The following is a 27,688-nucleotide window of genomic DNA, read 5'->3' as shown; positions in this document are numbered from 1 at the left end:
GTAGTTGTGGCGCACTGGCTTAGTTGCTCCGCGGCATGTGGGATCTTCCCGGACCAGGGATCGAACCCGTGTCTCCTGCATTGGCAGGCGGATTCTTAACCACTGCGCCACCAGGGAAGTCCCTGGAACATTTCCTTTTGAGGAACATTCGATTTCTCCAAGGTGCCAAAGGAATGAGGTGTCAAATGCATGAGACTGAATTTATGCTGAAGGCAACAGACTGAAGGGATGCCTAGAGTTGGTTGTGGTTGTGGAAGTGTATTTGAGTTAAAAAGTCATGTATTTAGGAGTTTTAGAGAAAAACTGTTCACCCCTGCCATCTCCCTCACACCAGCTGCTCCTCCCAGTTACCCAAGTAAGTAAATTACCATTCTTTATTATTACTCTGCCGTCACGTTTTTCCCTGGTATGTGAAAATCTTTGAAACTGGGTGATTATTGAGAACGTTAGGTTTTAGACGTTTAGTTCAAATTTGTGTTTTGTGTTAGTTTTTTATTTATTTGTTTTAAAGATAAACCAAAAGGTCTTCAGCTATATTTTCTTTTTCAATTTTAGATAAGCTCTTGCCCGGTGATGACGGAGCCCTTCGGTTACACCTGATGCATTATTGTGAAGCATGTACAGCACCCAAAATGCCAGAGTTCATTCTGTATGCTTTTCACAGTGCCTACCAGAAACTCCCATGGAGGGACCTGCATCCTGACCAGATGCTCATGGAGGCCTTCTTCAAGGTAAGCCCTTCACTCTCTATGTCACAGCCTGGCTTCTTGGGAGCAACCTGTTCAGTGTGGGTTTCAGGCCCAGTTGCAGTGGGTGACAGTGTGGACCCTGCCCGAATTCTGTATCGCCCAGACAGTGCTTGTGTAAAGCAGCATCCTATGGACATCATTTCACTGTGTTAGTAGATGACTGGACAGCATTTACAGGACCATTTTTAAAACCCAGAGAAAGATTTTTGTCTGTAATATGGCAGTCATCCCCTAGACTTCGGTGATGTTGTCATGTGAATACATAGTTTAATCACTTTGTCACACTCAATCTTGGCGTTTCTGTGAATGCATGTTTTTCTAGGATAATACCATTAAAACTGCTTCTTGTTAAATGTTCTATTAAAGTAGAATGTAAATCGGTACTCAAACCATTAGTTTCTTTAAGCAGTTATGTAAGGGGATATTAGGTTGTAGGAGACAGAAGTACATTGTAACAACCAGTAATGCATCATAATCATATAAAGACCTGAAATGGCCTGTAAAAAGTCCCAATAAGTGTGCGGGAGTTTTTGCAGTAGAAGCAATAGTTACGGAAAACAGGTACAGTAGTGTCACTTACATACCAGTCAGGCATTTCTGTTGTTCTTAAGTTTTTGTTTTAAAAAAACTTTTAATCTTGTCTTAGCTTTTTATGATCATTTCAGTTTATTTGTTCATAGTCACCAGTTCATTTCTGTTTACTCATAACCTAATTCACATTTATTATTGAGACACTTTAAGTGCTTTTTTAAAAAATTTTTTTAAATTTTATTTATTTTTATATTTATTTATTTATTTTTGGCTGTGTTGGGTCTTCGTTTCTGTGCGAGGGCTTTCTCTAGTTGCGGCAAGCGTGGGCCACTCTTCATCGCGGTGCGCCGGCCTCTCACTATCGCGGCCTCTCTTGCTGCGGAGCACAGGCTCCAGATGCGCAGGCTCAGTAGTTGTGGCTCACGGGCTTAGTTGCTCCGCGGCATGTGGGATCTTCCCGGACCAGGGTTCGAACCTGTGTCTCCTGCATTGGCAGGCGGATTCCCAACCACTGAGCCACCAGGGAAGCCCCTAAGTGCTTTAATTACTGCAGATCCCTAGTTATTTATGACAATTAGTAAAATGTACTGCAGTCTTTTAGTGCTGTAAGTGGAGACCCCACCCAGTGCTGCTCTTGTCAGCCACTCCTCTGTAGCTGAGCTCTAAGGAAAGCTGAGGACAGTCATTTTAGTGAAGTACAAGGTTAAGAATGATTTTTTAGCTAGGTTTAGCCTATGAGACAGGCACAAAGTAGGTATTCATCATCATTATGAATATGGAATTGAACCTTTGTTTAAAGAGCTGTAAGAGAGCGTTTAAGTAAGAGCGCAGCTTTAGCTGTATGACAGATTAAATAGAATGGTCTATAAAGGGATGCTATAGACTTTGTATCTCTAGGAGTTTTAGTCTAATGATAGATGACTTTGCCCTGCCCAGAAGCTGGGAACCTTTCAGTTCCATGAGTCTTGCTGGCATAGTAAAGTATGTTTGTGAGGGGGTCGAGGGTGAAGATAGAGAACAAATTATAAAGGAGGATGAACAATCATTTTCTAAAAGGGAAAATGAGCAAATAGCATGATATAATGATGGTACTAATTGGAAGACATGAATCATCAAATTCCACTGATTGCAATTTTATAAATGGAGTTGAGCTTTTTAATCTTCTTTTTAAAGGAAAAATTTATAGCTAGCCATGTTTTATTTTAAACAGACTTGAAATAGGCTTATAAGAGATAACTTTGATATTGATTATATACTTTATAATACATTTGCCCCCCATCCCCAATATATTTTAAATGGAATAATTAAACATTATGCAGTCATCAAAAATTATAAAGACTAATGATATGGGGATATATTTATAACACAACATTACACTAAAAAGGCCATATAAAAATTATATATGCTAATACAGTAGGTCTCAAAGTATGGTCCTAGGGCCAGCAACATCAGTACCACCTGGGAACTTGTTAGGAAGACAAATTCCTGCTCCTACTCCAGATATAGGACATTAAAAATTCTATGGGTACCCCCAACCCCCATCCCACGCAAGTCCTCCAGGTGGTTCTGATGCACACTCGGCTTTGGGAACCAGTGACTAGTAGATACATCACCTTTGTCCTGCCCAGCACATCTGAGGACTGTGGTAGGCTCCCTTGAGCACCAGTGACTAACTGTGGCAGGGATTTGCCACCCTGGCTGGAACTAGGGAAGATAATTCCTTTCCTGTTAAGAATTAGTGGAATAGGGACTTCCCTGGTGGCACAGTGGTTAAGAATCGCCTGCCAATGCACAGGACACAGGTTCGATCCCTGGTCTGGGAAGATCCCACATGCTGCGGAGCAGCTAAGCCAATGCTCCACAACTACTGAGCCAGCGCTCTAGAGCCCGCAAGCCACAGCTACTGAGCCTGCATGCCACAACTACTGAAGCCCGCACGCCTAGAGCCCGTGCTCTGCAACAAGAGAAGACACAGCAACGAGAAGCCCATGCATGGTGACGAAGAGTAGCCCCCGCTCACTGCAACTAGAGAAAGCCCACATGGAGCCACAAAGACCCAACACAGCCAAAAATAAAAATAAATAAAATAAATTAAAAAAAAAAAGAATTAGTGGAATAAATAATGAACTCCAAATAAGCTGAAAGGTGTTCCATACATTGAACATGGAAGGAAAAATATTATAATCTAAATCTCTGAGGGCAGAAGGGTTATGAATGATTTTTATAATCTGGGAAAAAAGTATAATTTAAAAGATATATAATTTAGAAAACATTGATTTCTATACATTTTCAGGATACATAGCTAAAAACATTGTTTCCTTTTAGGTGGAACGAGGAAGCCCCAAGAGCTGCTTCTTGTTTCTGGGGTCTGTCCTCTGTGAAGTCAACTGGGTCAGTGTGCTCTCTGATGCCTGGAGTCCCAGTCCCCACCCAGAGACCCGGAGCATGATTGTCTGCCTCCTTTTCATGATGATTTTACTGGCAAAGGAAGATCAACTGGTGGATCAAACAGTAAGTTTGGAGAGCCTGTGATAAACACTTGGCAAGGCTCTCTAGATCCTCACTCTGTATGAAGTTGTGGTTTATAAGTTGTTTTCCTAGTGCCTCTTTCAGTGTGAATATATGCATGGCATACGGATGTGCCTTCAACTAGGTGCCTGATTTTCTTTTATAGTTCATAGTCTAAGGGAACCACACCAAATATAAAAATCAATTTCAATTAACATCTCCTTAATTGCTTGTTCTACCACCAGATCATAGAGTTCCTTTGAAAATTGGGTTCTGAATGCTTATAAATCTTAATGTGTTTTGCCAAAACTTTGGTTATTACTTTCACGAGTACTCCTAACTTGAGCAGGTACTTATTTGACTTCTTAACTCTTCTCTGCTCATCATAGGCCATGTTAGTGGTCACTCCATAGACTAGGTAGAGATGCATATTTCTGGAAAAAATGGGAGCTCTGGAACTAAAGGAATGTGTGTTTCATTTTTAGGATTCTCCTCTACTTACTCTCCTTGGACAGACAAGCTCACTCTCGTGGCATCTTGTGGATATTGTGTCATATCAGAGTGTGCTAGGTTATTTCAGCAGCCATTACCAGCCATCCGTCATCCTGGCAAAGGAATCTTCTGCTGAGTTAATTGTGAAGCTCCTAAAAGTGTCTGCAGGTCTTTCCGTTCCTACTGACAGCCAGAAACATCTTGTAAGTTAAGTGGGTCCTTTAGAAGGCAGAGTGTGCTTCAGGGCTGGTAGTAGTGTAAGTGCTACTGAGGACTGTCTCGAATCCTGCGATGGCTCAATAGAAAAAGTTGGAGGATGTATATCATTTTGGCCTCTTGGGTCTTTCAGTTTCATTTATTTCTTCTGGTAAGCCTTTACCTACTAGCAGTGTAACATGCTAACAAGAGGTGAAAAGGATTGAGGGCTGACAGTGAGCTGTGGGTTTACTGATTTGAATGTCATTGGCAGCAGAATGGCAGCAAGTTATGAGCATGAGTTTGAGGTCTGACAAACTCACATCCCCAACTCACTGCCATTCTGACCTTGGTTTTCTCACCTGATTTGGAAATAATAATACCTTGCCTTCAAAGTGTTGTGAGGATTAGATCAGAAAATGAACATAAAAGGTTTTGGAAAAGTTCCTGACAAGTACTTAGTGTGTAGTTAATGTTGTTATTAATGTAATAAAAACTACTACTGGGATTTGGGAGAACATGGGTTCTGGTCTAAGTATTACCAAAGATTTTTATTTCCCCAACACAGGGTCTGTCCTCATATGACTCACTGCTCTGTCCTCTTCCAGTGCAGTGCTGTGCTCCCAGGGAATATCCAGTTAACACTGCTTGCATGGATTCATTTGAATGATCCTTTTTTTATTGTCAGGATGCAGTTCCAAAATGCCGAGCTTTCACTCATCAGATGGTACAATTCCTCATCTCCCTGGAACAAAATGGAAAAATCACGTTAGCAGTCCTTGAACAGGAAATGTGTAAGCTCTTGGATGATATCATTGTTTTTAAACCACCTGGTAAGTGACTATGGTGGAGTCATGTATTCACTCAGTAAATGAATTCCTGCTATGTATAAGGCATCTTGAGATCAGGAAGATGGTCAGGACACTGTCATTCCTGTTTACAGAGAAGCAGTGGTCAGAGAGATGACCATAGGGACACTTGTCATCTCAGCACTGGCGGGGGTGGGTGGCATGAATGGTAAGAAGTTGAGGAGGCATAGACACTGTCAGTTGCTGGTGTGAGGTTAACTGGACTGAGGGCTAAGTTAGATGACTAGGTTAACTGGACTGAGGGCTAAGTTAGATGACTAGATATAATGATTAGGAGATAACCAGAGAGCATCCATTGAGCAGCATTCCTGGATGTTTTGGCTCCTAACTGGAGGGCACTTCAGAATCACCTGTAGGCTTGTAAAGAAACTTCATGTGAGAACTTGTGTTCCTAGCAGTTTGGTGGACTGGACATCCTGATTGCCTCTCCTGCTGAAAACAACTAAGGATGCTGGATAAAATGTTTTTAAGAAACCAAAAATTAAACTTATTGACAAGGTGGCAGAAAATCTCAGAAGTCAGAAACTAAGTAAAAGGAGGAACCCATAAAAGTAGATGGAGTACTGAGGCTGGCTTTTACCTTGAAGGCTTTTGCTGACACTCCTTAGATTAGGGGAGATGATAAAGCCCAGGGCCTGCCTAAGATGGGATCCTGAAAGGACCTCCCATGCATTACCACACAGGATGGCATACTCAGGATAAGGATGAGTTAGAAATGAACCTGCCCTGAAAAAGGAGGACAACAATCCTTAGATTCATTAAACCCAGCAAACCCCAAGCAGGGTAGATAGAAAGAAATTCACACCTGTACATACTGAAGTGAAACTGCAGAAGCACCGGGGACAAAGGAACAACATTTACAAGGACAGCCGGCTTCTCACTGGCAACAGAGGAAGCTGTAAGATAGTGGAATGACACCTTCAATGTGCTGTGAGGAGATGACTTGTAACCTGGGATTGTAAACTAAGAACAACCATCTTTCAAGGATGAGAATGAAATAAAGATGTTTTTCTTGAAACGTGTGTTTGTCCCAGTGGTCATCACTAAAGGAAGTACTAAATAAAGCATGTTCTTTAGGTAGAAGTAGAGTGATCACAAGTGAAAGGCTTGAATTGCAAGAAGGAAAAGTTAAGCAGAGAAAGTAGTGAAATGTGGGTAAATATAAACAAAAACTGCCTATATAAAACTACAGTAATCATCATTGAGGGGTTTAAAAAGCAAACGCTAACATTAAATTATATGACCACAAGTATATGTAAGTTAGGAAGGAGGTTGAGTTAAAAGCATTCTAAGGTTTTAATATTGTTTGAGGGGGGGTCAAGAAATTGATTAAATTTATGTCTTCATAGAATATGAATGGTAAAAATTCTAAGCAATTCACCAAAAGAGCAGAAATAAAATATGTAAGTTCTAAGTTAGTAGAAGGAGATAAGGATTGGCCAGGACTTCCCTGGTGGCACAGTGGTTAAGAATCTGCCTGCCAATGCAGGGGACACGGGTTTGATCCTTGGTCCAGGAAGGTCCCACATGCCGTGGAGCAGCTAAGCCCATGTGCCACAACTACTGAGCCTGTGCTCTAGAGCCCGCGAGCCACAACTACTGAGCTCACATGCCACAACTACTGAAGCCTGCGCGCCTAGAGCCCACGCTCCGCAGCAAGAGAGGCCACCACAGTGAGAAGCCCATGCACCGCAACGAAGAGTAGCCCCAGCTCTCTGCAACTAGAGAAAGCCCACACACAGCAATGAAGACCCAACGCAGCCAAAAAATAAATTAATTAATTAATTAAATTAAAAAAAAAAAAAAGGATTGGCCAAATTTTGTTCAATCCAAAGAAGGCAAGAAACATGGAGAAGGTAAGAAAAATAGCCAAAATAAAAAGATAAAATTTAAATATATCGGTAAAGGTAAATGGACTGATGCTCAGGTTAAAAGACGAAGATTGTCAGACTGGATTAATAATCAACAATATCCAGTTTTTTATGTATTTATTTTTTTAAATTTTATTTTAGTTGTGGCGCATGGGCTTAGTTGCTCCGCGGCCTGTGGGATCCTCCCAGTCCAGGGCTTGAACCTGTGTCCCCTGCACTGGCAGGCAGATTCCCAACCACTGCGCCACAAGGGAAGCCCCAACATCCAGTTTTAAGCTGTTTATAAGAAGTATATCTAAAGCATAGGATATAGAAAGCTTTCTACAAGGCAGTCACATTAGATATTAAAATAGAAAGCTGGTACAGCTATATCAGTATGAGACAGATAGGACTGTAAGGCAGAAAGCATTACCAAGCCAGACAATCTCTTGTGTGTGTTCCTGCCCTTAAGTTGCATGAAAAACACATATATACATAAAAAACACATATTACTTACATAAATAAATAAGAAAAAAGCATTATTAGAAATGAAGAGAGTCGTTGGAAATTGATACAAGGTTCAATTCACCAGGAAGAAAATGCATAAGGTAAAAATTGACAGAACTAGGAAGAGAAATGTCAAATTTGCTCACAGTGAGGGATTTTGACCCATGTCTCACACTAACTGATGGATCAGGTAGACAGAAAATCAGTAAGGCTATAGGATGTCTGAATAGCACAGCTGGATGTAATGAGTATGTAGAGAATAATATACCCTGTAAGTGCAGAATGCACACTGTATCAGTCTCACATTGAACAGTTAAGAAACTTGACCCATTACTAGGGTTAAAGCACATCTCAATCAATCCCAAAGGACTGGTATCAGATAGACCACATATTCTAACCACAGTGCAATGAACTTAAAAATCAGTAACAAAATATAACCAGGAGGGAAAAAACTATACATTGGAAATTAAGAAGCAAACTTTTAAATAACTGATGACCAAAGGAACAATAACAGAAATTTAAAATATTTAGAACTGAATAAAAAAAACAGAGCATCAAAACTTGTGGGATTCAGCTAAAGTGAAACTTAATTTCATGGCCTTAAATGTTTATATTGAAATTTCTAAAAGCTGAAAATTAATTAGATAAACACTGAGCTTAAGAAATTATAAAAAGAACCACAAAATATAACCAAAATCTGCTTAGAAAGAAAGAGATAATAAAGAGAAGATAAATAGGAGGAGGCTAAGGGTGAACAATGAAACTGGTAAATGTATAGGAAAATCTAAATGAAATCTGACTCTATAGAACAGTAATAGTAATGTGTTGTTGGGTTATGGTAACAGTAGGGAAGGTAATAGGAAATTAGCATTGTCTGGGAACCAGTTAACATTAGACTTTGAAAAATCAAGAATGCATGTTGTAATTTGTAAGATAACCACTATGAAAATGTTAAAAGAATATTTGTTTAATTTCCAAACTAAAAGAAAGAAAAAGTAGAATAATAAGAAATAATCCAAAAAAAGGAAATAAAAGAAAAAGGAATGTAGAATTGGAGGGACAAATTGGAAGCATATAGTAAGATAGTAGATTTAGACCCACTCACATCAGTAATTACATTAAATATGAATGACTAAGATTGTCACACTGGATAAAATAAGGAAGAAAAAGACAATCCAGTAGAAAAAAATGAACAAGACCCTTAAATTGACATTCTACAAAAGAGAATATTCAAATAACCAATAAACATATGAAAACATGCTAAACCTTGTTAATATTTAGGGAAATGCAAATTAAGAACTTGATGGCATACTCTATCACATCCACCAGATTAGCTAAAATTAAAAAGTTTTCAATACCAAGTGTTGGTGAGGATGTGGATCAGTGTAACTCTCATATACTGCTGATCACAGAGTAAATTGGTACAACCCTTTTTAAACGTTTGACATCATCTACTAGTTTGCATATCCCTTGGCTCGGGATATGCAAACTAGTTAAAAGAAAGAAAAGAAAGAAGAATTAGCAGGCAATACTGGAGAAATTGATTTAGAGTTGGTCATATGTAACTGGGCCATGAAGATTGAATAATAGCCAGGCAAAGGAGTGAAGGGCGTTCTAGAAAGATCTTAATCAGAAGAGTGATGGGATCAGTTCTGGTTTTTAAGAATGACATTTGTTGGCTGTGTTGATGATGAATGGGAAGGGGAGAGGCTGCGATCTATTAGGAGGTTTATTGCAATCATTTTTTGTTCCCATGAGTCATAATTAAAAGATAGATTAAAATCGCTATTCACAGATGCAAACTGTTATATATAGAATGGATAAACAACAAGGTTCTACTCTATAGTACAGGGAACTAAATTCAATATCCCGTGGTAAACCATAATGGAAAAGAATATGAAAAAAATGTATATATGTATGTATATATGTATAACTGAGTTACTTTGCTGTGTAGCAGTAATTAACACAACATTGTAAATCAACTGTACTTCAATAAAAAAATAAAATTTTTTTAAAAATCAGAAAAAAAATTTATTCACCTGGAATTCAGAGATAAGGCCTTTATTAACAGGAATATTTATATATAAAAAAGTAGATTCACACACATTTAGTGCTTAAAAAATTCCTTGCTTGATAATCAGTAGATCTTATGATAACATTAAGTTAGGGTTTATTGTACACTGTGCAAGCGGGTGAATTTGGTTTGATGGGTGTGATAAGACCTCCCCACTCATGTTGACATAAATACCAAAGCCTCAAGGTGAGAAAGCCACAATTCTGTTCCCTTGAAACAATGAACCCAACTCAAGGAGAATTAGAAAAAGTTGGCAAAAATTATGCCTGGTGAAGGGAATTCCCTGGTCGTCCAGTGACTAAGACCCTGCAATTTGACTGCCGAGGGCCGCGGGTTCAATCCCTGGTCGGGAAACTAAGATCCCGCAAGCTGCGTGCCCCAGCCGAAAAAGAAAAAACAGATAAAAATAAAGTGTACAATTCAAAAATTATGCCTGATGAATAGTTTTCTCAACACACCCTCAGTGAAAAATATTTTCTATTCTTGGATGTGAAGAAGGAATCTACCTCAGTCACTTATTTGCAGTTCTCTTTTAAAATGAATTTGTTCTTTTTCTTGTGTTGTATTCTTTTTTTCACCTTTTAATATTTTGGAAAGACCCAGTCTGTGCATTTTTCTTATTTAAAAAACAAAGAAATAAGAGCTGCTGTTAGGAGTCTGTAAAAAGGTTTTTCCTTTCCTTACTTTTATATTTAGTTTTAAATAATAACCTTCATTCTGTGTAAATCATTCTAGAATTATTTACAACTTTGGCATTGGTAGGGGTGGAGGTACTGTTTCTAATTAGTTTACCAAATGACTCCTGAGATCTGTGTATTTTGTCTATTTATTAAAGTATTGCTTGGCCACACGCCGTAACCAAGGATCTCGCAGTAGTTCCTGCTTTGCTCTTACAAAGTATGTATGTGCCACATCCTATCCTTAAAAGCTAAACACAGAAGGATTTTCCTTGTGGCCCCTGGAGAGCAGCTAGTTTGAAGCACCATTGTTCCCTTTACCACATTCACATCGTCATACCAGCAGCCTTTTGCAAACGTGTTGTCTATGTTCCCCTTCAGATCTGGACAGCCAGACCCGCCACATGGCCCTCAGCAGCCTCTTTATGGAAGTCCTAATGATGATGAACAACGCGACTATCCCAACAGCAGAGTTCCTCCGAGGCAGTATCCAGACCTGGATTGGGCAGAAAGTGCATGGGCTGGTGGTTCTGCCCCTGTTAACAGCCGCCTGCCAGAGCCTGGCTTCCGTCCGCCACATGGCCGAGACGACGGAAGCCTGTATCACTGCTTACTTCAAAGAGGGTAAGAGGACCGTCATGTCAGGCTCTCAGTAGACCCATCTTTTCCAAGGAAGATTAAAGCTTTGTCTGAAGGAGGTACCTTTCCAGACCCTTCCTGTTGAGGGATTGTACTGTTCTAATATCTCTGTAAATGTTGTTGATGTTTCAGAATATAGTTTGTTTTCTTCATAAAGATGTGCAGTTAGCATGAGAAGTTTTGGCCCATGTTGGTACCATCATGTTTCAAGGGAGGGAACCTCTAATCCATTTTATGTGGGTTTTGGAGTGTCAGACCAATCCTTTTATGGTAGGCAAATTGTGTACGTCATAGGCCTAGTCATAGTCCTAAAAGCAAATACTATCTACCAGAATCTTTATAATAATGATCCACTGTATTAATTTTCTCTATTTTGTCACTTGTTAAAGTTTTTCATATGTCCTCTTACTGCATTTTGTCATGTGTTTTAAACTATTATGGAGTTCTCTTCCCACCTCCCCTCCCGCCCCCACTCCCACTTTGTCTTCTATTTCCTACCTCTAAACTCTTAGATTCTGGAAACAGCCTGATCTGGTTAAAAAGAATTGCTCAGAGCAGTACTTCTTGACTCTGTTACCCAGATATACATCATCATGCACACAATAGGGGAGAGCGAAGGGTACTGGAGTGAGAATGCTAGGAAGTGCCTGCAACCTGCCCATGCCCTTTCTTGACAACACTTGAATAATCCATGTTCCCATGTCCCCCTGTGGAAGGTGCTATGTGTGTCACCATGTCACCTTACTCCCATTCCCCCCAAAGAATTGAGAACCATTAGGATAACACTCTTGCTCCAAATTTGTTTACTGTGTGTTGCTAAAATCAAATTTGTTGGGACTTCCCTGGTGGCGCAGTGGTTAAGAATCCGCCTGCCAATGCAGGGGACATGGGTTCGAGCCCTGGTCTGGGAAGATCCCACATGCCGTGGAGCAACTAAGCCCGTGCGGAGCAACTAAGCCCGTGCGCCACAACTACTGAGCCTGCGCTCTAGAGCCCGCGAGCCACAGCTACTGAGCCCGCGTGCCACAACTACTGAAGCCCATGTGCCACAACTACTGAAGCCCGCGTGCCTAGAGCCTGTGCTCCACAACAAGAGAAGCCACCGCGACGAGAAGCCTGTGCACTGCAATGAAGACCCAACGCAGACAAATAAATAAATAAATAATTTTAAAAAAAATCAAATTTGTTTTTTCAATTTGTGAAACATTTTCAAGAATTTCTGTCAAGATATGAGTCAAACTAAACTTTGATAATTAAAAAATGCTTATGAAGGATAGAGTAATAATAATATCCCTCGGAAAAGCATAAGTATTCATAACATACTTAAAAATGGTATTAGGTAAAGTTAAAATTCTTAGATAACTGGGATAGGCAGTGCCTACGTGTGATTTTAATGATCATAATATGGTGAAAGAGGTGATTTATGGAAATGCAGCCATGATGCCTGACTTCTTAACCCTCTGCACTGGCAGCCAGGACAAAGGCATTTAGTGTGAGGGCTTCCAGCCAAGCCATGAGGCATTGTCAGGCCCTCCAGGGTCAATGTGAGTAGTCTCGACATGAAGCTTTTAAAGTAAAAAGGTTCATTAGAGTAGTTAAATAGTTTGATTCTTGCTCTTACCTTTCTCTACCTCTTGGTGTTCTTTTCTTAGGCTCCCTCAATCAGAATTTAGGTTGGGGCCCCATTCTGGTGTCCCTTCAAGTTCCCGAGCTCACCATCGAAGAGTTTCTGCAGGAGTGCCTGTCCCTCGGCAGCTACTTGACTCTCTATGTTTACTTGCTTCAGTGTCTAAATAGTGAGCAGACGCTAAGGAACGAAATGAAAGTGTTGCTTCTCTTAAGCCAGTGGTTGGAACAGGTGTATCCAAGGTATGTTGGCCCTCTGGTTGCTACAGCCAACCCATGGGATTGGGATAGCTTGAATTTGGGTTTAAGTTAATGTCCATTTAAGTGCACAGACCCAAGTGATACATAAGAAACAAGGCTATGAGGTACAGTGACACCTATTTTAGAAAGATTTTCCTTGCACGGGCCCATTTTCTGAGCAGGCTTTTTATTTTCTAAAACAGGTATTTTGAAGCACCACCTTTAGCTTCCGTATCCGTTACCTAGGGGCAACAACGTTTACCTCACTTGATGAAGTGCAAGGACGTCGAGCTCATATATGCTGTCTGGCATGTAGAAGGGGCAATAAATGTCAGCTGTTCCTTTATTGTCCCAATACTTTATTAACAGCATTACCTGTCAACCTAAGCTTTTAAAGTACTAAATGTCCCTTACACTTAAAACTCATGTGTGGACTTTCAGTTAAATGAGAGTGGAAAGAATCTATTCTGAATTTGATTTTCCTCCTCCCCGCCGCCCCAGCTCTATGCAGGAAGAAGCAAAGCTGTTTTTGTGGTGGCACCAAGTCCTGCAGCTGTCCCTGGTTCAGACCGAGCAGAATGACTCGGTCTTGACGGAGTCTGTCATTCGAATTCTGCTCACGCTTCAGGGCCGTCAGAGCCTGCTGGCCGAGGAGAGGCTCAGTTCAGGGATTCTCAGGGCAATTGGGCTGGGCCGGAAGTCGCCCTTGTCTAACAGGTGAGGAAGCACCTGCTCTTGCTTTTCGAAACGGGCCACAGACACCTGCACATACCTAAGGGGTGTGATACTTGGTAGAGTTTCTATTTAGGAGCTGAGCTGGGGTCCTCCCAGAGATTAAGAAGAAAACAATCAGAGCCTGATTACATCTTTACATTTTAAAAAGGGTGTTTATTTTTTCCATTTTAAAACAACTTTTATGTTCAAAGACTTTTTTTTAGCAGTATCTCATTGTATTTTGACTTGGTAACCTGACCACACTATTCATTGCCTTTTGTCTTTGAGCCAGTGACGGTGTGCAAGGTTAGGTTAAAATACCCGGTCAGCTGCTTCACAGCCAACACTTTGTCAGGGAAACCCAGGTGCCATGAGGGACTCGGTCTAGCAGAATTGTTAAGTCAAGATGAGTGGAAGTTAACTGATTAGAAGGATAAGTAAGGAGAAATACATTCAGGTTTTTGTTGCTAAAAATTCCAAGGTGTGAAAGAATTTGCCACTAGCCCCAGTTTATCTCCTAAGACTATTTGCATCATGGTTTTCTTTTAAAGGCCTTATCTGGTTTGAAAGGAATTCTTGCTATTCTGATGTCAGCATTCTTATGGAATAGCAGGCTGCAACTTTGGGAGCCACCCAGTCCAAACCAGTGAACATCGTACTCCTTCGTTTGTGGTAGAATTTAGCAGGACTGTGTGATTTGATTCACTTAAATTGTAAAATACACGTCACATAAAATTATCGTGCTAACCCTTTTAAAATATACAATTCAGGGACTTCCCTGGCAGTCCAGCGGTTAAGACTTCGTGCTTGCACTGGAGGGGACGTGGGTTCGTTCCCTAGTCAGGGAACTAAGATCCCGCATGCCGCACGGCGCGGCCAGAAAAAAAAATGATAAAATGTACAGTTCAGTGGCATTTAGTACATTCACAATGTTGTTGCAACCATCACCACTGTTCTGTTCCAGAACATTTTTGTCATCCCAAAAGGAAATCCTGTAGCTACTAAGCAATCACTCCCTATTCCCCTCTTCCCCAAATCTCTGGCAACCACTGATAGATTCCTTACTTTATATATATCCTGTTCTGGGCATCTCATATCAATGGAATCATGTAATATGTGGCCTCTTGTGTCTGACTTCTTTCACTTCCCATAAAGTTTCAAGGCTCATCCATATTTTAGCATGCGCTGGTACTTATTTCCTTCTTATGACTGAATAATATTCCATTGTATGGACACACCACATTTTGTTTTTCCATTCATCAGTTGATAGACGTTTGGGTTGTATCCACTCTTTGGCTGTTGTGAATAGTGCTGCTGTGAAAGCTATTTACAAGTTTTTGTTAGAACACCTGTTTTTGGTTCTTTTGGAATTGGTGGGTCACATGGTTACTCTATATTTAACTTCTTGAGGAACTGCTGAACTGTTCTCCGTAGCACCTGCACCATTTTTAACCTTCCCACCAGCCGTGGCTGAGAGTTCCAGTTATTCTGTATCTTTGCCGACACTTTCATTCCTGAGACTGAATTATGTTTTCATTGTTTGCGTGGTGATAATGGAAGGGCAGATAAAGACTCCCTGATCATATTTACAGTTTTCCTGAAGAGGCTAACAACAACAGTAGGTCTGGAGATGTGTTCATCTTATTTTTTAATAGAAAATATGGTATTTATTTTAAAATGCTTACTTTAATAGTCATTTACTTCTTCTAATCCCTCCCTAACACTTAAGGTTCCGAGTGGCTGCCCGAGGCATGGCTGCCTTTCTTTCAGTTCAGGTTCCTGCCAAGGATCAGATCCGTTTGAAGCCGGGCTCTGAATTACATCTGACCCTGAAAGCTCAGCAGGTCAGTAAAAAGCTTTGTGGTTAAGGGCTAGAAGTTTTCCACAGGAGGAGGGGAGGTGGCACCTGTAGTCTTTACACATGATGACCTGGTGATGATGATGGGCAGCAGCACGGCATACCGTCTGCTGGGCTCTACTAACTGGAAAATGGTTAACGCATGTATCTGCCTCGGATTTTAAACCAGTTTTTGTAGGCACTTGCCTAGAGCCCTATTACTACCCTTGTAGAAGAAGCAAGGCCATGGGCAAGCCAATCTAGGATCGAATTTGGTTCTGATGACATGACTGTGTGCTGACCCGTCACAAGCTGGGGCTGGGGACAGGCACAGAAGATGAGACTACACTTGAGACCGGTAGAGGTCAGCTGGGCTTTAACTTGGAGCCAAGGCGGTGGTTCTGTTTTGTGAGTCTGGGGGTTGACCAGTGTTGGCTGACATGGACAAAATGGTACCTGTGAAAAATTGTTTGTTCTAAAAACATGGAAGGCTACATGGCAGTGGTCCCCCATTCCCATAACTATTTTCACCCATAAACAGCCTGGCCAGGTACAAAGGTATATAATACAAAATGATGGCTGGCATTCTTGAGTGCTTACTGCATGTCAGGCACTGTTGTAAGTTTTAACTCACTTGATGTTAACGAGTTAAAATTTTAACTCTTCTAATTCTCATAACAACCCTATACAATACGAACTTTTATTATCCTGGTTTTGTGGATGAGGAAATGGAGACAGAAGGAGACTAAGTAATTTGTCCCAAATCACACAGCCCCTGAGGGCTGGGGCTGGGATTCACTGGGCCTGTCTGGGTCCAGTGTCACGCTCTTGTTGCTCTGCGGTACTGTCTCTGTACACGGTAAACGCTTAGACCCCTCAGCTCTTGTCTTTTGCAGCATTGTCATGTCTGAGCCAGCCATGTACAGTGTGATATCTTGGTATTAAGAGCAAAGATGAAGCGAAAAAATCAGGTTCTTCACAGGCACCTTGGTTTTTACAGTACCCGATACTTGTCACCGGCTGATTAGACAACCACCATTTGCATCCCTAATGTCGTATAAGAGCCATCACAAGTGGGCAGATGAGTGTCCCAGGGGGCGGTTGTGAAGTCGGTGCCATGCATTTCAGGCTGCATTTGAGAAGTCTGCTCTCCTGTGCCCACTAGCACCTGGAGCATAGCTTTGCTTTAGCTGCGGCCGGCAGGTCGCCCAGGCCTTGCCAGCCTTTGCCGGCCTTCCTTTAGACTTAAGTGATGACATACTTGTCATCAGGGTTTTCAGACTGGAAAGAAGTCAACTTTGTATAAAATGATTATTCTTAGGCAAACTGTCAAAGTAGACTGTTCCTTTTAAAAAAAAAAGGGGAGAGAGAGAAAGAGAGAGACATACGGACGCTATGGTTAGTGGGAGTGCCTGTTCCCACTGATTCTTGTTCTTAGATTAACTCCGTTCATACAGTTCATACAGTTAGCTTGGTACCAAAATCCCTTCCATTGTTGATTTTCAACCCCAGAACTTCTGTCTTAAACCACTTGGTAATTTATTTCTAAGCTGCCTGTTCATTTGCCATCTCAAAAAATCTTCTCCCTCCTTATTTACTGAGCCAAGAAATTCCCTCTTTTAATCTATATCCTCTAGTGCAGTGGTCCCCATAAATGAGAGGCAGGAGAGTGGCACTTCACAGTTCACACTCAGAATGCTAGGGGTGGGTGAGCTCGTATAGTTGGAAAACAAAACTCCCTACCCCCCAAGAACCATTGTTCTGATTTTTTGTTTGTTTTCTCTAAATACAGTCTTTTTCTCTTCTCTTCTCCCAGTATGAAGGGAGGAAAAATTAAAATGGAAGTAAAGAATGTTTTTCTTTCTTTATTCCCGAAGAGAAGCATGGGGATATGTCAATTCTGTTGGGTGGAAGCCAGAGGAACTTGATCTGTCCGTTGTGTTAGTTGGCTGATAGAACAACCTTATCATTCACCCTCAGCAGCACTTAACCACTGGTTTCTTCTGAATTTCATCTAGTTACACGGTTTAGTACGACATTACTTTGTAATCTGAGAACAAACCCAACAGCAAATTAAAGCTGATGCCTGTGGTTTCAGGTTGAGTCTCCAGGAAGAGAGGCAGTAGATGATCTGGCGGGGAGGGCTGCAGTGCTGGCACTGGGGCAAGGAGGACAAAGCAGGAAGACAGCCGGGCTGCAGCAGTGGCACTCTGCGGGGAGGGGTTGGGAAACAGCAGAGGCCAGGAAGAGGGAAGGCTGCATGTGGAAGGCGGCAGACGCCAGAGAAGCTTGGGTTGCCGGCCTCCTTCTGCTTGTGGTTAATCAGTGCCTGCCTTTGAGACATCTAGTTCCAGTTCTGTAGGCTTCCCTGGAGGCTCACAGTTGCACCAGGTGACTTCGGCAGGTGTGCTACACCTGCGGGAATCATGTTATACGCATGTGGTTAACCCTCTTGTCTTCCATGTCTTTTAGGCTCTGAATGCTCTTGAATCCTTGACATCAAGTAAACAGTACATTGAATACCAGGATCAGATATTGCAAGCCGCACAATTTATAAAGCATCCTGGCCATTGCCTCCAAGATGGGAAAAGCTTCCTGGCTCTTCTTGTGAACTGTCTCTATCCAGAAGTGCATTATTTGGACAACATACGATAGTAACACTGAGGCTCTTGATAAACCTGTTGCTGTTTATGTTTACATTTAACTTTGCTGTTGCACAAGTAACTTTGCTCAATTTCACTGCAGTTTGGCCAATGAATTAGTTGACTGAGATGCAAGTTGGTGGGCACTAGATAATTGTTGTGCATGTGCACATGTGTATGTGTATGTTTCCTTAGCTCTTAAAATGTTCCAGGGACTTTGTAATTTTTATGTTCATCCAACAGGAGAACTTACGAAGTTCTCCTTGGGTAGAGAGCCACTCTCAGTTGCCGAATATCCAGTCATCTCATGAGACCCCAGGTGGGGTGCTTTCGTATGTCTCCACTTCTGTCTTTTCCTGTTTCATTTAAATGTCAAGACTCCTGTGCCAGATATAACTACTTTGGGAATCGTGTTGAACCCTCACTTTTGAATCCCAGTTGTGTTCCTTCAAAGTAAAAAAGCTTTGAAAATTTCTGCGTTTCTCAAATGTGGGGAAATATACCAGCTTAAATTATTATATTTTTCTCTCAGAAGGGAGATAAGAATGCTGAATCAAAGTGAGTCGTTGTCTAAAATGTGACCACTTGATCCTGATTATAGTGGACAGCAGAGATGGTGACAAGTCCATTTCCATCCAGCCATGTGTCCTCATAGAGAGGGAGCCATTTGTCTACATCGGGGGCACGTGGTGGCGGTCTGTGGGGAGCATGTCGTGCACAGATGTGTTTTGTTTGATCTCCATGGCTGAGAGTGTAGACAGGGCTTCCTCTCTCCAGTGCACTGTAGATGTACATTCCCTTTGGTCCTACCCCAGCCCGCTCCTTCATTCACATCTTATTTGGCTCCTGTAGACATGTAAATTTGCAGTTCTTTCCAGACAGCAAGTTTGATATCTGAAGGTCCTGCTGTTGAGAGAGACGGAGACAGAGAACTTGACTTTCTGTTTCCTGCTTGTTTTATCACCCCAGATTTAAACTCAAATGAAGCTAGCAAACCTGCTGAAACACTGGTCGGTGGAAACTGGGTCAGGTCAGGAGACTTAACTGAAATTTGGCTGTTTTTTAATCGTCAGGTGCCTTCTGTTGTTAACAGTTCGTTCATTACCAAAGCCTGTCTGCAGTGTTGCCGTGTTTTGCTGCCATCTGCTTGCTCTTGTCATGTCCCCCCCACCCCCCGGAATTCGCACCTTGACTTCTGTCATCATATTCATAATTCTGTTGGCTCAAAATTGATTTGTTTGTCCAGCTGGCATAACATGTCTTTTGTTTGCAGGCTATCTATAGCCCGAGGCTATTTACCTAAAAATGTCTTAGTCACTGAGAGCTTTTAGCAGGGGGATTGGGGTATAGATTAACTGAGTGATAATCTCTTTCCAAATATCGTTTTGGGGTGCTTCCCCCAACATTTGGAAGTGTGTAGGAGCTGTTCTTTATTTTGAATCTTTTTAGTTGGACAGAACAGTTCTGCCCCACAGAAATGCTCTGGTAAAGATCATCCCTGTTAGCCTCCAAGTTCTGTAGGCCACTAAGTGTCCATCTCCGAGGGACGCATCTCAGAGCTTTCCTTGTTACACGTTTTAGAAGCTGTGGACAGTTCCATGGCTGATTTGGCAACAAAGATTTTATGACAGGAAATATTCTGTGTGCTGTTTTCTTTGAGGAGGATGTAATTATTGGTATCCTAGAATGAAATTTTTGAGTGACAGTACATACATTTAAAGAAAATTACGTTTAATCTTAATTTTTGAAGGTTTATAATATTTATAATGTATTTGCTCTGTAAAAATTATAAAAAAATAAATCAATCTTTGGTTGTAGCTGGTAAGAATCCGATTTTTAGGGATATCACACTATCTTGTAAAGTATTTCAGTTGTTAAAGTTGATGCAGATTTTTCTATGCCTGATATCATGTTTTTTTTGACACTGTAACTTGATCATCAGAGATGGTCGGTAAAAGTACTTCCTCTCACGCTTAACAGTGGAAGGTTTACTCACCACATAGGTTCCTATGAGAGGCTCTGGGCTAAGAAATTGCTTTGACGACACTAAGATAGTTCAGAAGGTGGCAATGTTGCTGTAGCCTCCTGGGAAAGAATAGACCGGTCTGCCCACTGGCTTTCAGGAATAATGAGCTTTTGTTAGCAAAATAGTCACCTCCAGAGAGCGCAGGGCCTGTTTCAGAGACAGTTACCAGTGCTGCATGTTGATACCTGGGTCAGTAAGACCAAGGCACCTATGTGCCGGAGCGGCGTTGAAGGTGCACTAGGGCAGACTTTCCCCATACGTGGCCAGCAGTGGCTTCCGGTTCAGATGGGGATGCAGAGCAGCTTCCTGGGCTTGATGAAAAGCACCTCTTCTCTTCTCCACTCTCCTTTCTGCAGTCCACACAGGATGGGCCAGAGAGGCGCACTCGACCCCCTGATCTCCTGGCTCCCCTTCCTAACTCTGCAGAACGCTGCAGGCACAGATGCCAGGGAGGGAGGTCCTGCTGATGCGTCTGCTCAGCCTCATGGGGCCAGGGCCCACCCTCCATGTTCCTGAAGCTCCTGGCACGAGTCGCTGGTGGTTTCACGATCAGCCTGTTGTCACAGTCACGTCTGCCTCCTCGAGGTTGCCTGAGTCTCTCAGTTCTTCGAGGTGGGGGAAGCTGGGTTCAGAAAATGAAAACCCCTGAGCAGCCCACCCTCTCTTAACCAAGTGCCAACCCCCTTCCTCCCAGTCAGTGTATCCACGTTGTGCAAGTGAGTGTGTCCATGCCCTTTCTTCCTTTCGAGTGAAGGTGAGACACAGTTTTCTATTGGATTTTAAAAACTTAATTAATTAATTTTTGGCTGTGTTGGGTCTTGATTGCTGCGCACGGTCTTTCTCTAGTTGTGGCGAGTGGGGGCTACTCTTCGTTGTGGTGCGCGGCCTTCTCATTGCGGTGGCTTCTCTTGTTGCGGAGCACAGGCTCAGTAGTTGCGGCACACGGTCTCTAGAGCACAGGCTCAGTAGTTGTGGCGCACAGGCTTAGTTGCTCTGCGGCATGTGGGATCTTCCCGGACCAGTTGCTCGAACCCGTGTCCCCTGCATTGGCAGGCGGATTCTTAACCACTGCGCCACCAGGGAAGTCCCTCTATTGGATTTTAAAACCTGAAATGAATAATTTCTGGAGCACGAAGCAGATGTTATAGAATCATGACTTTTGAAGTCAGTAGAGGCATTAAAGCTCACCTGGTCCCATCTCCCACTCAGCAGGGATCCCAGCCCTGATCCTCCAGCCTCTCCTCTGCCCTTTCCTGTGGCCACTAGTCCCGCCCCTCATGGACAAGCCCAGGTGGCCATTGGTGAGCTTGGTTGTAGTTCTGCTTTATACTGGGCTAAAACTGGCCTCCTGGTAACGCTGGTCATAGTTCTGCTGGAGCTGTTCTCCTGCCCCCACCTGACAGACCTTCAGACCTTTGGAAATTTTCATACTTCATCACACCTCTGACCCTGCCCGTCTGCCCAGCCCTCAGCCTTCGTCAAACGAAATGCCTAGTGCCTTTAGTTAGTCCTTTGCCCCCATGATGTCTGCCAGGGCTGCCCTTTGGGAAAACTGCCCAAATTAGCCCACGTTATTAGAAAAGGGCCATGCCCAGAAATAGTAGGGTCAGGACTTGGGTAAAACAAATGAGGCACCCAGGGCACACATGTAAGGTGGCACCCGCCTGCAGGCTCCGAGACAGTGTGCCTCCTTAGGTTATGTGCCCTCAGCCTGGTCTCTGCTTTGGGGGTCGGCCACACTAGTGTGGGTCACGCAGCAAAGCTTGCTCCCCTGGACATGTGGGCAGCGTCAGCTCTCAGCAGCTGTGCCCTCTGGTTGGCACATTCAGTCAGTGGTGAGGCAAGCTCCAGAGCTCGGTTTATCATCAGTTGCAGGTCTAACAATAAGGCACTTTGCACTTATCCTTCAAAACTGTCTGCTCTGCATTTTGGACCAACTTTACACCTTATTCTGAGCTAGTAAAATTTTATTTTGAGCTGAAAAATTTTCTGCTTAGTTAAGTTTGTCTTATTAAGCAAAGTGGAGAGTATAATGCTGAAAAGAAGCATGATGCTTTAAAAAAAAAGTTCCCTCCTGTCATCTTCCATTTGCATCTGGGTTGTGCTGGGTAAAGTTCTTGGCACCCAGCCAGGCACTAATACTGAGCTTGTCCTGGTCTGTGATGATCCTGGTCCGTGGTGACCCTCTCTCATTATAGAGGTATCATGTGTCCTATAGAAGCGGTAGTTGAAGTTTCCTTCAGTCTAGATAGGTTCTTGATTTCTGATGACAATAACTTGAAAAAAAAACTACTGACCCTATTTTGGGGTAATGAAGCCACTAAGGAATGTTGTTCATTATAACTTTATTTTTTAATGTACTGATGTAGTATCTCCCGAGCACTGACGTTTAGGATTTATTTTTCTTTCAATGGCTTAAATCACTCAAGTGGCAGCAAATACTTCTTAAATGTGTTCAGCTCTTTTTTCCTACCCACATGCCTAGTGTGGCCTTTAAAAACCACAAGTTATTTTGGTCATTAAATGTGCAATAGTCACTTCTTATTCATTGTTGGCATTTTACTTGCTTGTACAAAGGATGAGTTTTTATATGGTGATGAGACACAGGAAGAAATGAGAATTGGTTAAGTAAAATTCTGCAAATAAACTAGATTCAAATTTAATTTACGTGTGGTAGACATCTCATTTTTGGCAAGTTGGTTGGCAGGTCTTTTCATCCAAAAATCACAAAAAGAAAAATGTGAAATTAGAAAGCTTGTAATGGGTAGAATCTATATTCTGTGACATCTCACCACAATGGGTGAGGCCTCTAGTTTCAAAGAGAACTTAAAACTTGGGGGTTTAAGAATTGGCATAGATGGGGACCACCTGGTGACCCCAGAGAGCTCAGGAGAGCCCTGAGGTCTGTAATGTGCTTGTGATCCTAGTAGGAGAAGGTACATGAAGCTGCACAAAGGCTTCCACTGCCTGAGTTCCTGGGTGGGGGCAGGACGCCTCTGGGAGGGCAGCCAAGCTGCCAGAGAGGTCAGTGCAACCTGAGCTTGGTCACAGTCTGCTCCAGAAATCACTTCATGTTGGAGTGCTAGGGAGTTCTTCCTTAGTGTTCATTTCCATTACATTAAGACACATCTTGAATGGGCCAAAGTATGGTGAGAGGGCCCGCACATTTGCTTTGGGATTACGTCAGTTTGGGATTTCCCTGGGACAGCACCCTGTGTGTCTCCCCAGCCCTTGCGCCCTTGTCTGGGTTTGGCTTCCTTCTGCAGACAGAATCACAGGATTTTGGAAAGTGGCTTAGAGGCAAGTTGTCCCACCTCCTACTAGTGTAGGAATCAGGTTACCTGTCTCTAGACAGGTGGGCTTCCTTGCTGGGAAACGCCCAAAGAAATGCAGCTCCAAAGTGGTCCATGTCACCATGGGGCAAATGAGAATCCTTCACCTAAGGATAGGGAGCCAAGATCTTCCTCCAAAACCTGCTTCTCTTCTGAAGACAGCCCTCTTCCCTCTTGGTCTTCCTTTGCTAGCCTAAACCCTTTTAGGAGACAGACCCACATTCCCCGTCTATTGGTCAGAGGCGCCAACCTGGCCTCTCTCCTGGACACCGTATTTTAATAATGGCCTAAATTTGTGGCTTGGACCAGACTTACCTTGGAATCTCTCAGCCTGCTCTAGTTGACCTGCTCCCTGACACGTCCTCCTTAATCTTTCTTAAGGCCCCTCTCTCTACCTTCCCTCCCTTCACTTCCTCTTCCTCCCCCCTTCCCCTTCCCCACCCCATCTCTCTCCTCCTCCACCTGAGGTCACAGCCAGCAGCCTCTGGTGGAGGTGTGGAGGTGAGTGTCTCCACAGGGGCTCTCCCGGGGAAATCTTTAGCCCTGGGGCCCCTCTGAGTTCACTGGTATGTGGGACTTGGGGACAGAGGAGGTCTGGAGGCCCAAACCCTGGAAAACCAGAGAGTTCCAATCCCAAATTATTTTGTATCCTTGTATTGGCAGACTGTGTTTTCTCCCTTTAGCTCATAAACTATGACAAAGAGGAAGGAGCACAGGAGAGGAGGAAAGACATGTGAGAACCTGGGAAGGAGAAGGAGGCATGCGTGTGGAAGGAGCTGGGACCAGAGCTGTTCTGTCACAAACACGTGTGACCCTGGCCAGGTCACTTTCCTCCCTGAGACTTTTACCTCATTTTAAAATGAGGATAATTGCAGCCTTGCCTGTCTCCTGGGTTTTTAGTGAGAACTACCTGGGATCATGGAAGGGAAGGAACTTTGACGATCACAGGGGCCCGCAGAAAATGAGGGGTATTGTTGTGGAGGGCATGGAACTGGACCTAAGTGCCAGGCTGGAGGTGGGACTAAGCTCAGGATCCCAACTCATGGTCTGTAAGGTCCCTGGCCTGAAGGCCCTGTGGCTGGCTGAGCCCTGCCTTCACCTGGCTCTGTCATCCAGTCTGGTGAGGGGGCATATGTATATATGTAAAAACTCAGCCCCACTCAGTGTCATTTCTGTCCCAAGGCAGGCCTACCTTCATTGTATATTATCTCATGGACGGTTCTCATGGAGCTACATCTCAATTTAAAATTTAGGTTATTAGCTCCTTGAGGGCAGGGAAGGTGTGCTAGCCTCTTGGTGGATCTGGGCAGGCACCTGGGCAGTAGTCGCCCTGCCTCCTGCTGGTCACCTCCAGGAGCAGCCTGGCGGGTGGCTGGGAACAGAGGGAAGCTGCAGGGTGTCAGAAGCCCCTCTCATGTCCGCAGAGCGCTCTGCCCTGCACCACACTGCCAAGCCCTGTCTCCAAAACACCAAATCTCCTAGGTCACTTCTCAGGCCCAGGACACTGTGCTGACTGAGCCTGCTGCCTGTGGCTTGGTCCTTGCTTGCCACCACCGATGGCATCTGGGTGCTCTGAGAGGGGAGAGTTGGGAAGGACTCCCAGGCTCCGGGGTGAGCCCAGGGGGTCTGATGACGGTCAAGTGCAGTCCCCTCACCACCTTCTCCTTCTCCCTCTAGCAGTTGCTTTATCCGGAGGCTGAGCAGGAGGCTGCCTGGGCACTGTGAGCAAATTGTTAGAGGAACCGTGCCCGTCTCTCCTGAACTGCCTCCCCACGGTCCATCTCTGTGTCCGAACCCTGCAGCAGAGAGGAATGCTGCTCCAGCCCGCAGGAAGCCCTGTTCCAGAGCTCAAACACCGCAGGAAGGACCACCGGGTTGGCAGCCAGCACCCTTACAAGTCAGGCTGACTCCGAGGGAGTCTCCAACCTATCGTACCTAAAAATCACCTGGAGTCGACTGGACCCTGGTTGGAAACAACAAGCTAAAAAAGGACAATTGGGGAAATATGAATGTGGGCTGTACGATGATATTACTGAATAATTGTTAATTTTCTCAAATGTGATAATGGCCTTGAGGTTATGGAGGAGAATGCCCTTGTCAGGAGACACAGCTGTGGTATTTAAGGGTAAAGTACTGTGATGTCTGCAGTTTACTCTCAATGGTTCAGCCAAACACACACACACATAAACATATACACACACTTGTGCATTAAGCTAATAGGGCAGAATGTTAGTAAGTGTTGAATGTAGGTGGTGGGTACCTGGGTGATCATCTTGCTTTTTCAGCTGTGTGTGTGTATTTGAAAAATGATCATAATACAAAGTTAGGGACAAAATCCCCTGGATAATTTGTCTGAAGACCCTGCCCTCAGAGCCCGTGATTCAGGTGGTCCCGGTGGTGCTGAGGATGGGGAGTTGAGCAAGCGTCCCGGGTGTTCCTGATACAAGTGATCCTTGGAACTCACCTGGGAAACGCTGCTCTGAGAGCCCAGGGTCCGAAGGTGGAAACCCCAGCCCCAGGGTGTCATGTGTCTGGCGCAGAGCAGTGGTCAGACGGTGAAAGCAGCCGTGCAGGCAGTGCAGGGCGCCCTGACTCCCTCCAGCTGCTCATCCCTGCTGGGGCCGAGCCCTCCACACCCAGGAGCCTCCACGCTGTGGCCTCGGCTCCAGCCACACCTGTCTCTACCCTGGTGCTCCAGCAACTTTCAACTGCTTAGACAGCACCCTGTGTCCCACCTTCTGGCCTTTGCTCAGAATGACCCTTCTGCTTAGAATGACTTTTTTTTCTTACCGCCCAACCTCCATTCTCCCCCATTTGCGTGGCCAATGTGTACCATCTCCCTGTCCCCTCCTCCAGGAAGCCTTCCGAAGACTGGGTCACTCACCCCTCTGTATGTGCTCCACAGCACCCCCATCAGACTGATGCCCTCACGTGATTTCCCACTTACTAGTCCGCGTTGCTCACCAGCGTGAGCGCCCCTGGAGAGTCCTCCTGTGGAGTTGTCAGGGCTGTTCCCAAATGCTCCGGCTTCCCTTCTTCCAGGTGCAGTGAAGGGTCACGCTGCCCAGCCCCTCCAGGAGAGTGGGGCATGTGGCTAGTTCTGGCCAGTGAACTATGATCCCAAGTGGAAGACCCTCTAGAGCTTTCTTTTTTTTTTTTTTTTTTTTTAGAGCTTTCTTTTTGTCTCCAACCCAGCAATCCACGTTAGAGAGGGTGGATCCCCGGGATCCTGGGCCCCTGGGTAAGTACAATGCACACAGCTCTTTGCCGATCTGTGCCAGGCATGCAGCTATGGAGAGAAGAAACCCTAATTGTTCTCGGCCACTGTGATTTGGGTTTGTTACTGCAGCGTGACCTAGCCCAGCCTTATTCATTTCTATATCCCCAAACACCTGGCCCAACTGCTAGCACAAAATGATGCATAAGAAATAATTCCTATCACTTTCTCTTGGCTGTGGAACTGGCCTCAAAGACCAAGCAGATGGTATAAGACACACCACCCCTGTGTCCTTCCCTGACGATACAGGACTCTTGATGGAGGTGCCCAAAGTATCCCTGCACAAAGAGGTACAAATGCCAACTCCATTGACCTCTTAACAACTCAGACAGGCTCCTGGATGGATCCCAAGTTAACCATGAGCCACCATCACCCCTTTGCTCTGGCGAAGGCTCCAGTGAGGAGCCTTGTAACCCACCACCCTGCTTATTAACCTGTGAAGATCCTTCAGCCTTCATGCTATCTCCCCAGAAAGCATCAGAGAGGACCCCACGCTCACTGTAGGTGACTCCAATTACCACTGCAGCTTCTGGAAAAGTTCTGGAGGGAAGAAAGTTTGTTCCTATTGAAGGCCCATATCTCTGTGGCCCTTTCCTTTTGCCAGCTCGCCCGGGTCCCAAGCATGCCTCCTCCCCCTCTCCCTGCCCCCAAAGACTGCAGGAGATAAAACAATCAAGTGTGAGGATGGAAGGCAGCACCCTGCATTCAGCCTGGCAACACTTGGGCAAATGGGAAATGGCCGGTGCTTTTGGCCAGTGCACATCCAAGGAAGAGGCAGGTGGTAGAGAGGTCAGAGCTGCAGCTGCTTTATCCACGGACACCCTGTGGCCCAGACTTGCACTCACACCTCCCAGATTTTGGTCCTTAAGAACAGTGGGTTCCAGATGCTTTGAGTTGATGGGT

The 27,688-nt window shown here is 44.0% G+C and overlaps 1 protein-coding gene across 2 annotated transcripts in view; it reads left to right on the top strand.

Annotated features, from left to right (window-relative positions):
• EPG5 (ectopic P-granules 5 autophagy tethering factor) overlaps nt 1–25,796 on the top strand; it is a 137,225-nt gene extending 111,429 nt beyond the window's left edge. Inside the window, exons 36-45 of one of the 2 annotated variants that reach the window (XM_059895727.1) lie at nt 556–731; nt 3,606–3,791; nt 4,274–4,483; nt 5,164–5,308; nt 10,834–11,076; nt 12,744–12,960; nt 13,459–13,674; nt 15,401–15,515; nt 17,981–18,162; nt 25,186–25,796. In XM_059895727.1, coding sequence (XP_059751710.1) covers nt 556–731; nt 3,606–3,791; nt 4,274–4,483; nt 5,164–5,308; nt 10,834–11,076; nt 12,744–12,960; nt 13,459–13,674; nt 15,401–15,515; nt 17,981–18,162; nt 25,186–25,447 — 1,952 coding nt within the window. In that variant the 3' untranslated portion in view covers nt 25,448–25,796. Of the gene's footprint in view, nt 1–555; nt 732–3,605; nt 3,792–4,273; nt 4,484–5,163; nt 5,309–10,833; nt 11,077–12,743; nt 12,961–13,458; nt 13,675–15,400; nt 15,516–17,980; nt 22,840–25,185 lie in introns of those variants that run through there. The other variant, XM_059895728.1, reaches the window with a different exon arrangement.
• Nucleotides 25,797–27,688: the final 1,892 nt, after the last annotated feature.

Source organism: Balaenoptera ricei, chromosome 14 (assembly GCF_028023285.1).
Source record: "Balaenoptera ricei isolate mBalRic1 chromosome 14, mBalRic1.hap2, whole genome shotgun sequence".
Lineage (NCBI taxonomy): Eukaryota > Metazoa > Chordata > Mammalia > Artiodactyla > Balaenopteridae > Balaenoptera > Balaenoptera ricei.
This window is presented reverse-complemented; position numbering and strand designations above follow the sequence as displayed.